The 12,386-nt window shown below is 36.6% G+C and overlaps 1 protein-coding gene across 1 annotated transcript in view; it reads right to left on the minus strand.

Annotated features, from left to right (window-relative positions):
- Positions 1-2,499: 2,499 nt before the first annotated feature.
- Positions 2,500-12,386, minus strand: part of NRG3 (neuregulin 3) — a 453,579-nt gene continuing 443,692 nt past the window's right edge. Inside the window, exons 7-8 of the mRNA XM_067299829.1 lie at positions 11,387-11,557; positions 2,500-6,247 (exon numbers count right to left, since the gene is read on the minus strand). Coding sequence (XP_067155930.1) covers positions 5,740-6,247; positions 11,387-11,557 — 679 coding nt within the window. The 3' untranslated portion in view covers positions 2,500-5,739. The remainder of the gene's footprint in view (positions 6,248-11,386; positions 11,558-12,386) is intronic.

Below are 12,386 nucleotides of genomic sequence, written 5' to 3' on the forward strand. Positions count from 1 at the left end.
AACTAGTTATGAAAGAACGGTAGGAAAACACATTACAGCACAGATTACATAAATCCTACTTCTAGTGAAAGGTTTCCTCCATTAGGTCTACTCATAGCAGAGAAATGTAAGCATATAAAATCTTGAAGGTTTTAGGCCTTAAATTTACTCTGTGGACATTCCCATTGTGCCAAAAGTTAGGCTGAAAATTATATTCTCGATTCTGAGGGTAGAGTATAATTGAACGTGAATAAAGGTGCCGAACCACTGTAACTTCAGTGATGTCAGTAAAATCGGAGAGGTTATAAGTCAGCATAGAAGTGGGCCTTGCAATGCAAGAGCAAGGAAAAAGGACAAGATAAGACTATGTTAATGCTCAGTCACTGTTGTGATGTGGTACAGACTATAGTTAGTGTTAAGGAAAACAGAAATATAAATTGCATGTAGGTCTCCTCCTGAGGGAGTTAGAGAATATATTACTAAAGGCTATAGTACAAATACAGAATTTCCATGCCGCTTACATACATTATATCCTATATGTTATTTACATTCTGTAGTAATCAATAAAAACATATTCATTATAGCTGTAAAATACAATAGTTCCCTTTTAGCAAAAAAAAATGTGTAGGTTGTGTTTGTTATATTTTTAGTTTATTATTTATCTGGAAAAAGAAAAGTTTTCACAAGAATAGCAGTGTGGGGTACTAGGAAATCGTTCCTTGTATAAAGGACTCTTAACCAAAGAGGATACTCTTAAATCTTTTAAAGAAAATAAGTGTCAGAGTGCAGCCCATCAGTGTAGTGTTATCATTCTGTCCCTATTGTAGACATTGGAAATGGTGCTGTAATAATAAAGAATCAAAACATAATTACCTTTGTTCTAATTCACAATAGAAGTATCAAGAATTTGGGAATTTCTGCACCTTTTCATTTTCTTAAATATTACTAACTTGGTCGTTAATAAATTCAGGTGGTTTCAAGTTTTTGGTAATTTCAATACATATACAACTATATTGTTTTTTACTTTTAAGATAAAAGCAATTTTACACTCTGCGGCATACAGTGTGGATGATTGTTTCCTCATCTGCTGTGGATTTCCACAATTCTAGCCTACAATAATTGCTTCCCACTTCCATTAATACAGTTTGTGACTGTATTTCTTACAAGAAACTATCATTCTCTATGGCCCAATACAATAATTGTAAGCAGAATGAACAACAACATCATATTAAGAAGTAGTTTACTGCTGTTACAGTTACTTCATTTACCTCTTTGGATGAACTTTGCTATTTAAAATACAAAAAATCCTCTTTAATCGGGTGATTTGGGAGTGTCAAGTCCAGAACCTGAAAACTGAGGGTGCCAGTTGTTTTCAAGGGGATAGTCATCAAAACAAAGTTAGGATCATTTTATATTCTCAGCAAGACTATAGGATAAGGAACTACATTTAATATTCTATGAACTTATCTTTTTTAAAATTTTGATCCAAGAATCAGGCATTTGGATCAAGTAAGGGACCAAAAATAGCCTTTAAGACTGTGTGTCAGACAGTAGATAATGTGATCATTGACCTGTCAGGTTACTGAAATTAAATTAAAAAAATCACACAAGCTTAAAAATATATACTAAACATTTGCTTTTTTTTTCAAGCTGCTTAAAGATGAAGTGTCTGAAGTTACTTTCTTCTATATTCTGAAATTAAACATTTTAAATTCATGCCAAGATAATAAAACTGAAAGTAACAGAGTACAGGTCAGTTTATATAAGCTCACTGTCTGCCCAAGGGAAAAAACAGTTTACGGGGAAATTGTGTTCTACTGAAAGGCTATTCACATATATGCCAGTTTTTAAAGCAGCTTTTATTTCAGGTCTGCTTCTACAAGCTTGATTTTATTTACTGCAGCTAGAACTCTGAAAGAGTCCTTTTTTTGTATTCATTTTCATAATTTCTTCTAAAAGTTCACGCAATGTCCAAAATTAGATGCTGATGCTATATTGGACGTTGTGTAGACGAGATCAGGGACATGATCCTCTATTAAGTTATTATTACTCCATTCACTACGTCAGCTGAGAGCTTGGCTAGGTGGCTAAATACCAAAAGCATTCTGAACAGCACGTTCCTCATGAATGTGTTAATTGATCTAAATGTGTTTTTTCAAGAATTATAACATTTCAGTTTTAGCTCATGGTTGTACTGAAGAGTTTTTCAGTGGTTAATATTATTAAATGTGCCCATACTTACCCACATTTCCTACTTCAAATGCTGGGATCATTCTACTAACCAATACTTTAGGAACATTTTGGATTTTTTGAAGAAATTCTATTTTAGAAGCAAAAAAAAAAAATCAGGATACACAACATCTCTGTTTCATAATTCTGCTCCACAGTATTATGCTGAGGAGTTGTAGGCTTCTTCTGATCAGTTTAATTCTATTTAATTAGCTATTCTCCCAGTTTACTTGAGTGTAACACTGCATGAATTTTCACACCAGACTACACTCAAACTTCATAGGTCAAATATAATTTTTAATTATGTGACAAGTAAATTACTGAGTTCAGAGGTTTTTTTAGGGGGATTACAGGTTGTTTTCAAAGCTAGGAAGAGATGTAATTTTAAGAATGAACTAGATTCTGCACTGACTTGCATTCCTTCTGGTCCACAGAGTTCAATGGGACCATATGGTTCCTAAGTAAAGCAAAATCGGGCCTACCATTTCAGCTGTTAAAGTACAACTTTATGAAATCTTTCATGCCTTTGACATAATTAAATTGCCAGACCTCAGAGAAAATGTTGTTCCATTCACTGTAAAATAGGAGATTCCACAGGGTGAAAATAGTTGCATTAGAGAAACAGACAAATCACATCAAGGCTACCTATTTTGATGTTTTAAAACCTTATTCTTTTCCTCTGTAAACAATGACATTTTCAATAGGCTCTGAAGTGATACTCTTAACAAATAATACACTAGTCTGTCATGTGGTTAATATTAACATCTCTCTATTCAAACATGCCGAAAACTGAATAGAACAGTTAACATATAACAGTCACACATCCTTTGCTGAATACAAGATCGCATCTCTAACATAAACTGAAGATTCCTCACCATTTCAGATCTTCATCTGTGATTCAATCAAACACTTAATTGTCTTAAATACATTGCTCTTTGACTGTTTCTGGGTCTTTTGGGGGTGCTAAGTGAACACATTCTCTCAATAAAGGCATTGCTCATGATATAGTTCTTTCTTCAACAGAAATCTTGCCGTGTGTTTCCAATACATTTCCAAAGGTGAATTTGCTGTTTGGTAGGATTTGGGGGCAAGTGGGCCTTACATCTGGATTGGAAAGATTTCAATCTGAAACATCTGTTTAGGCCAGTATCTTGCACTTTACTGCAGAGAGACCATCTTTCAATACAATTAATTAATTGCGAACACACTTCACAAATTACAGAATCGGAGCTTTATATAGTAGCAGTTCTCTACATTACAGGTGTGTCCACGGGGCTTAGCACAAGCAGATGCGAGCTCACTTTGCTCATGTCCTGAGCTGGCAGGATGTAAACAGCATCGATACAAAAGTCGGGCGATTGGCACAAATGTGAAGCTGAGCTCCACCTAATATATCTTGCTTTTCAGAGGGTTTATTTGCTGTGGGCTTGATGTCAAACCAGCCACAGTCAGCTCAGCCCATGGACAGTGAGTCTGTGCCCAGCCACAATACATTGTAGAAGCATGTCATGAGAGAGCACTCCTCACTCCTCACAGTGATCCCACCTTAAAATCTAGGCTCAGGGCACAGAGCTTTGAAGAAGGGAGTCAGACCAAGGCATGCTCCATCCTGGGGCATAAAGCACAGTTTGCCCTCAAATATATTTTTATTGAAAACACACAGCAAAGATTACAGCCATAGAAAGTTCTGTAAACAAGACAATTTCATCAACTTTGTCTTAAAAAAAATCAATCAAACAAAAACCCCCAAATAAGACTTGCTGAATAAGACTTGTGAATAGTTTTTTTTTAATGCCTTAACTGGGGACAAAATAAATGACATACACTTTCAGCATTTCTTTTTCAAATTTACTTGACAGAGGTTAAAATATTGCTTTATTCTGACTCAACATACAACAGCACTGTGTGATCAATTGTGCTATTTTGAGAAGTCTTGAGACGTGTGAACTGGAAAGTTTGGGGCACATCTAATCAATTCAATAATTAATTTGCTGCAAAGGAATTGTTTTTATACAATCTGTATAAACTGTAATTTTCTTCTTTAATCAATCTTCTGACATTAACTAGGGAAGGCTATTTGGTAATTATTTACTATAGTTCATTTTCTTTTTCCCCACAAGTAATTTAAGCAAGTATTTTAATAATAATAAAAACAGGAATGTGTGTGACACGGAACCCAATTAATTGCCATATTGACATATTATGTTACAATCGTATGGGGGTGAAGAGGGTCTCAAAAGAAAGAAAATGCAAAAAAATGTTTATAATGTGCTCGGGATACTGCAACCAGGAAATGACATTTCTTCTCTAAGGCCTTGATCCCCTGCAGGGATCGATTTGGTGGAAACCATCTGCTCTTGTATAGCCCATTAGAGTCAGATATGTGCAGGTTTGTGGGTCTGCCCATACTGAACCATCTGCAGGGTTGAAGCTTTAAAGTTCACAAGCCTAAGCCATAATTAATTAAAGTGACTGGAGAACTGAAAGTGGGAACAAATTAGGGTGGCATGAACACATTTCTGCTGGATTTTGATCATATTGGATCTCCCTGACTCATCTCTGAACAACCCATAATAAAAAATAAGTTAAAAAAATACACACACACTCAGAAGTGCTCCTTGGAGCTTACAAATGCCTTCAAAGTATAACAATTCAGAAACATGGAGGGTTTTGAAACGAACAATGGAGTTTACATTCCCACTGTTAAAAACAAACAAAACCAAACCTGCCATGATACACACTTTTGCACTTCCGGTTTCTCTCATTCCTTCTCTTTCTCCATTGATCCCGCTCTGACAAGCAGAGCTCAGAGCAGGACAGAGCGGCTGCGTCTCCTGACCCCTGCCTCGCAGCAGGCCCCAGTCCCACAGGACACTTCCCCAAGCCAAAGCTCCTCCTACAAGTTTACATGGACTCTCTTGGGCTTACTCACATATTAAAGTAAGGCAGACAGTTAAGCATCTGGCTCAATTAGGGATTTATTGTCATTCCACAGTTGGTGCCAAACCACAGAAGTTGGGCAAGGAGTTGGTCTTTGTGGGTCTGTTTTCACGCTATGAACCTGGAGCCAAGAGAAGAGGTGAACAGCGGCCCAGGCTCGTGCCAGGATGAAGGGCCTGGCTAGCTAGGGTACGGGTCCGTGGTCAGCAGCTGACTGCAGCACTACTCTGAAACCAGTAGTGAATCTAAGAATGGTCTTGGCCTTTATTGAAAAAAATATGCATAGCCTAAGCCTTCTAACAGCCAAACAGGACAGTTTTAAAATGCTCCATAACTGAAACTGTATGTATAATCCTGCCTAGAAAGCACTTGATGTAAGCTTCATCCCTCCTGGAACTTTTCTTTCCCTTAAAAAAATATTTTGTTAAAAAACACTATGATATGAGGGCGATTGACTATTTGGTTTCTTCTAAGTAGATGCTCTTAAATTAATGCATATAAATAATTTGTATTTAATTTCCTCCTTTCCTGTTTAGCAAAGCGTCAAATGCACCGGTCTCTTATTTCCCTTCCCACAATCCCCACACAAAGTCACTTGGTCAATACTGAGTCTCTTTGTGTTTCACTTTTTAAGACAAATTGTGCCTCTCGTTCTGATTTGGCCACGGGGCTCATGGGCAGAAATGCTGTGTTTTCACTCGCACTGTTCTCTGGTTCTAGGCTTGCCAGTTCGTAGTCCTCTGACCTCCTTGCATCAGTCAGAATTCGAATCTGCTCCTGGACAGTTTCTAGCAATATTTTCACTTCATGTTGCTCTGCTATAAGACAATTACTGACTGGGGAACTCACATTGACAAGTTCAGCAGAATAGGAGTTTTTGCACCATTTGATGCCTGTTACTTCAGGAACATTTTGCATTTGCATGCAGGCTTCATCCAAGCCCACAGACGGGATGATGGGAACTGAGTTGGCCCTTGAAGATGAATATCCAACCAAGTCCTTCTGATCCACGTTATTAAAATAAGGGGTTGTCTCTCTTGAAGGCAGTTGCATATTTATTGAAGTATTCTGAGGAGTTTTTAAACCACTGGATGAATACCTGAAAAGAATAATAAAAAAAGTGTTGTATATCAAGCAGTCAGATGCAGCCAGCAGTAGAAATGCTGTATGAGATTCAGCAAACGTCATTTTTTTTTGCACACTAGGAGCACTCAGTAATAGTGTGGCCCTGGGGAAAACACTGGAGTCTGGAGACCTGTTTTTTATTCCCAGATTTGCCTATGGCAAACCACTGCTTTTCTCTCTATCTCATTTTCCCCACCAGTAGATGAGAATAGTGACAATTCCTTTTTAAAAGCTTTTGAGAGTTATACTATCTGTGACTAATTTATTATAATGACTAATTTCTTCAAGTTAAATTTAAAACTGCATTCCTACATTCCTAACCATGGAAATGGATTGATGTTTTCTTTAATAGCAGAACTCTTAGGGTCGAATGGCTAATTAGTAAAATACTTCAAAAGGTGCAGAAAAAATGAACTTCAAACAAAACATGGTTGTGTAGTCTTTATTTACACAGAAATGACTGTACTCCCTACCAAACGAGTAGAGTTTCTAAGGGCATTGTAACTCTAAAAATCATGCCATTTTTTCAGTCACCTATACTCCTGATGTTGGCCTGATTTGGTTTTTTAGATCTCATCTGGAGACAGAGTTAACACATTGGGCTCTGGAAAGTGTCTGCGTTTTGCTGATACTATTCTCCTGTGTTTCAAGGAAAATCCTTTATCCTCCACTAACAAATATCGCAGTTGGATTTTATTTACTGTGAAGATGCTTTTATGAAATTTCATCAGTATTTCCATTTTATTTCAAAGCCAAATTAATTATTGTTATGAAGAAATGTTTTCACTTACAGGAAATATTTATAAAAACAGAGATAGAAAGTACGCTAAGTCTATAATAAAGGAAACTTAGCAACAAAAAAGCAGGTTTCCCATTTGAGAAGCTAGAAATCTGGTGCTCTAAGAGTTGGTACTTCTACTCGTTATGATTACCAAGGACCATAAACATCATTTCAGTACTGGAACATATTTTATTTCTCATTAACTTTGTGATCACGTCACTTATTTAACAAAGCAAGGCAAAGGTGAAGTTTCATATGTTTTACTCACAGACAAGGAAAGCAACATCTAGATAGGTCTAGTACAGAAATAGGTGTCTGAGTTCTGATTTTAAGGTTATTTTTTCTAAAAGGCACTTAAACCCACTAGACTTCATTAGGGATATTCTTGTATTTTTACATGCCTCACTTCTTTTGGCATTAGCAGAAAGAGAACTAATGAAAAGAAAAGTGAAGTGCATAAAACAGTCACAGTCCAATATTAGAGTGCAGTATTGATCAAGCAGCAAGGCCTCCTTCAGCCCCGTCCTCCTGGTGAGCTGACAGACAGACAGGGAAGAGAGGAGGAGATGTCTTTAGGCATATTTTCAGTAGCGTCCTACTGACTGTAATTAACTTGTCTATGGTGGCACTGTGTTTGTACAACTGCTGGACACATTAACCTGTGCACGTGTACACACGCAGGTCTGTGCAGCCTCCATACTAGTGCTCCATAGGCATCCACGAAAGAGTACAAAACAGAGCAGGGAGCTCTGAGATACAGAGTAGGCTTTGCAAACTTACCTGTTATCTGAGGGAAAAAGATATTGCTATGGGAAACGGAACCCAGAGGAATAATAAAGCAAGCACCTTTGGGGATACATGATGGAACTTCTTGTACGTGTTACACAGCTTAGATACACTTACAGTCTGCTTGGACACCCTTGTGGCCCATTTATAGCAGGCCTTTTAAGATCAGTTTTTGAAGGATTGGTATGAAATACTGATCGGGAAAACTATTCCACAGGGAGGACAATTTAAAAAATAAATGAAAACACAGCAGTGCAGATTCTTCTGGTCTGTGCCCAATCTCGCTTCCTTTGCATTTGCTTATTACATAATTGTTCAAACAACTATGGTTGACGGGATCTCATAAAATACATTATTCCCTTTTTTTGGTAATTCAGACCCTAAATATATTTTCTGGGCTGTACCCTGAAAACAAAAGGGTGTGAATTTTAAAGAATTTCACATGCCATGGATGATATACGAGCAAAACCAAGAAAAGACTGAATTATCTAAATGGGCTTGGTAAGAAAACAGGAACTTTTGCCAATTTCGTAACAGGGATTCAATTAGTTTTGCTATTCTGAAAACTAGTTTGCAGCAACCATAACATATAACACAATGATTGGCATATTTCCATAAATTATTTCAAAGTTCAGGCCGACACACCAATTTTATGTCAGAACTGCATGTTTCTGCCCTGTGCTCACAGAGCTTTTAAAGGAGGACCAAGGTTGGATTAAAGCACTTACACTGTGTGTAAGAGACAATGTATTAAACGAGTAGGGATATTACATCTAGCCCATGTGTGACCCAGCTTTTGGTTAATTACAAACTGATCCATGCTTCTACTTGTGACACCAGACAGTTTCTGTTTTCAATAGAACCAGGCTTAGACTTGCAAGTCCAGAGTCATCATTACCTTCTCCTATAATTAAACTAACATTCCCAGAACAGTATTTTTTTTTGAAGAAGGATATTTTTATTTTCCATCTGAAAAGTGGCTTTCTGTGTGAATAAATTCATTCATGCATGTGTTTCAAAGTGCAGTTCTCTCTCCACCCTTTTCCTAAAACCAAGCCAAAAAGAAACTCAAACATTTATAAATATGCAGTAGTAATTATCTGTTTCATCCATACAATGTTCAGGATTCTAAATTAAAGAATGAAACTGAACAAAGCATACTAATTATACTGCCTTCCTAAAACAGGTATTAAAGAGAGACAGAAGGAAATGAATAGAACTTAAAATACAAACTGGGTTGTATTTAGCATGGTACAAATAGTTTTGCTGTGAACCCCAGTGCTCATAGGTGTTCAGTGTATGAACCTGACTGCAAAGTCCGTTGAGATGAATGGGGGTCATCCCACTGGCATTAATAGGCTTTAGTTCAATCTTATAAGCTCATATACCTATATATACACACTATTTTCTACTTGTACATATGACACAGGTCTTATATACATAAACACATTTATATCTGTATATATACACATTCACACTAATAGTTAATATCATGTAATGCAAACAGCTGTTGAAAACATGCAATGAAAATGTTGTCCACTTAACTGAATATAAACTCTTGACACCCTCAGAGACTCTAATCAGACTCTGAGGATGTGAGTGGCATGGAGATGGTTTGTTTTCTTTAAGGACCTCATTTTAAGCAGGTTGTTCTCCTACTTTGAGTAGTGTACTGATTAATCAACTGGTATTAATTGCATTTGACTCAACCTGCAAATATCAGATCCTGCTGCAAATATGAGACTTGGTATTTCTAGAAAGCAGCAAAAGCTTTCATCTCAAGATGGGATCATATTTGTGATATATACGTACTGCTGTGATTTCCTGTCACAACCGTACCTTTTGATGCATTCGGAGAACTATTTCTGAGAAAAGATTCTATTGTGAGAGTCTACAGAGACATACAAAATGCAAAAAATACAAATAAAGTGCTTTAATGGATTGAGGCCAGAAGGGTGGTGAAAAGTTCAACATTTTGCAGAAGTGCAAATTTATAATATAGGTCAATACGAGATGTACATGTAATACCAAAAACTTATTTCCTAAATACAACTGCCCAGACTACAGCTTTGCTGTATTTTCTCTCTCACTTTTCAAAACCTAGAAGGAGGCTGCAGCATTCTTCAAAAGCCTGCTTCACAAAACTGACATTAAACAAGGAAAACTGTGTTAGCCTGCTCATTACAATAAGGTTTGCATTTTGATTCACAACTTTCTTAAGGAATTAAACCTACATTATCATACAAACAAAAAGCAAAATATTTACTGAAAGAAGTAATAAACAGGTTTCTCCTACAAAGAAACAAATAGTAAGAAGGAAAGAAGTAAGGAACATACAACTTTTTTGAAAAAGTCACCAGAAATCCAAATCATTTGCTGCTTTGCTTTCACCCGTCCCAAGTAAGCACTACCCTTGAGCCACCCTTCCTGATTAGTGTGATCAAGCTGGTTAGGCAGATTCAGCTATGTAAGATCCATTGAGTCAACTCGCCCTCTCACAAAATACCACAGACTGCAAAATCCTGCTGCAGGTTGGAAAGTATGGGCAGGGGTGTCTGCGTGTGTGTGTGTGTGTGTGTGTGTGTGTGTTTGTGTACTTGTGCAAACACACACCTATGCAAAGACACTTTTCTTAGTCAACACTTGTGGCTGAGTGGATAGTGATAGTGGCTCCTTTCTTCCCTAAAAAAAATTACACACATTGGTGATCCCAATCCTACAGTTCATAAAGCCAGTTCCAATAGTTCTTTAAGGTACAGCTGTCTTCCCACAGTATAATTTCATTTACTTCACTGTACTTAATTGTGACTTGCACATTTAAATGAAACCTGTGTTATTGTATTCCATCCCAGCTACTTTTAGTTTTACACAGAATATGTACAGATTCTGGAAAGTCTTTGGAAATCTATAGGGATATGTAAATATTATGCAAAATAGCTCAGCAATTGCAAAGGACTTCAAAGATAGCTGTAGGTGGTGAGAAACACTGAAATTCAGACCTTATGTTTAGCTGGAGCATACATCCAATATTCTACTAAGCTGAATTAAAAAGGAAAATACCTGATTCTTTGTGCGCTTGCAAAGACAAACCAAGTGAAGTGGTCAGTCTTCAGTCTACAGCAAACACACCTGACAATCTAGGTTTATTTTAAAAACATAAAAGTTGATCTTCTGAATAATTTTCATTAACAGTGCTGATGGAAGAAACAATGCTATGCAGAAGTCACAAGAATTGCAGATCATGGCATTGCTAAAGAAAGCATCATTTATAAAAAGTAACATGTGGCCAATCACTTCCAGTTTGTTTTGATCACTCCTTTTACAGACTTAGAAAGCCTAGAAAGAGCATCCAGCCAAATAAAAACATATTACCTTCAAAGAGCCAATATGCTGAAAACATTCTTCTGCTTTCAGTACTATAAACCCTGAATCCACAGTTCACTAAAAATGTTGCAAGTATTGTAATGGCAAAGCATAGTAACTAACGTAACCTTTTATTTTGCAGTCACTAACAAATTTGCTTACTTTGGTTATTTTCTTACTTACCGTTGACAAGGTATTGTGTCCTGGTCTGTGATCCTTGACTCTTCTAGCTGTTGATACGCTGGTCCTGTAATTCCATTGAACCTACCCCGAGGTAAGGGAGGAGTCCTCCGAAAGGCATTTTTATGTAGAATCCCACCTTTTTGTCCTGGGCTGCAGCATGAAGACAGACTTCTAGGAAAAAGAGCAGAAGTACAGGAAAAATTATCAAAGCAAAAGCATAAACTTCTGCAAAGTAGCTTCAGAGTTAATAATACATGGATTGTTTTTATAAACTTTGCTCTTCAGTCTATGATGTTAGTAGAAATTCTCTATGGAAATATAATGCTACAATTCACAGTTAGCTGTTGTTTACTCCGTATTTAATAGAACAGCTTCCTTCTAGGATTAAAAAGTGGTGACTGCTAAATTAAATGCTTTCTTATATTTGATGAGGGATGCTTCTTTTTTTCCACAGTACATACATAATCCTGGTATGTAGAGCTGACTCCTCAGACAGTATAAATAGCACAGCTCCAACATATCTAGCTGAGCTCAAAAGCAGATCTTAAATTTAGAGGCCATTATATAATCTAGCAGCCTAGGCGGTTCTGCTTGTTGATATGACGACATTAAACTGGGAGAAAATAATTTAGTGAAGCTGATGAACTCCCAGCTTGAAGAAACCTACTATGACAAAAATTTTCTCCACATTGGACAAGATTTCAGAATAGATGAAATTCTCCTTCTATATACATTGATAAATACTGTGTTGTTTCTTTATGTGATACAATACAAACTTTAATATGATAAAAGTTAAGTTTTCAACTTATTTAGAAAATTGCTTTTTTAAATAACATTTTTATAGCATTTTTTGAGGAGAATAGATTTTTCCATTTTTGCAAGAATTAAAAGGTTTGCAGAATCCCCATAGTTGTATTAACAATAAATTCAGTGGTTGCTAATGCAGAAAAAAGGGAATACACAATCAAGGCAAGATATAACCTATTTCTAGTTTTAACAG

Source organism: Apteryx mantelli, chromosome 7 (assembly GCF_036417845.1).
Source record: "Apteryx mantelli isolate bAptMan1 chromosome 7, bAptMan1.hap1, whole genome shotgun sequence".
Classification (NCBI taxonomy): Eukaryota; Metazoa; Chordata; class Aves; order Apterygiformes; family Apterygidae; genus Apteryx; species Apteryx mantelli.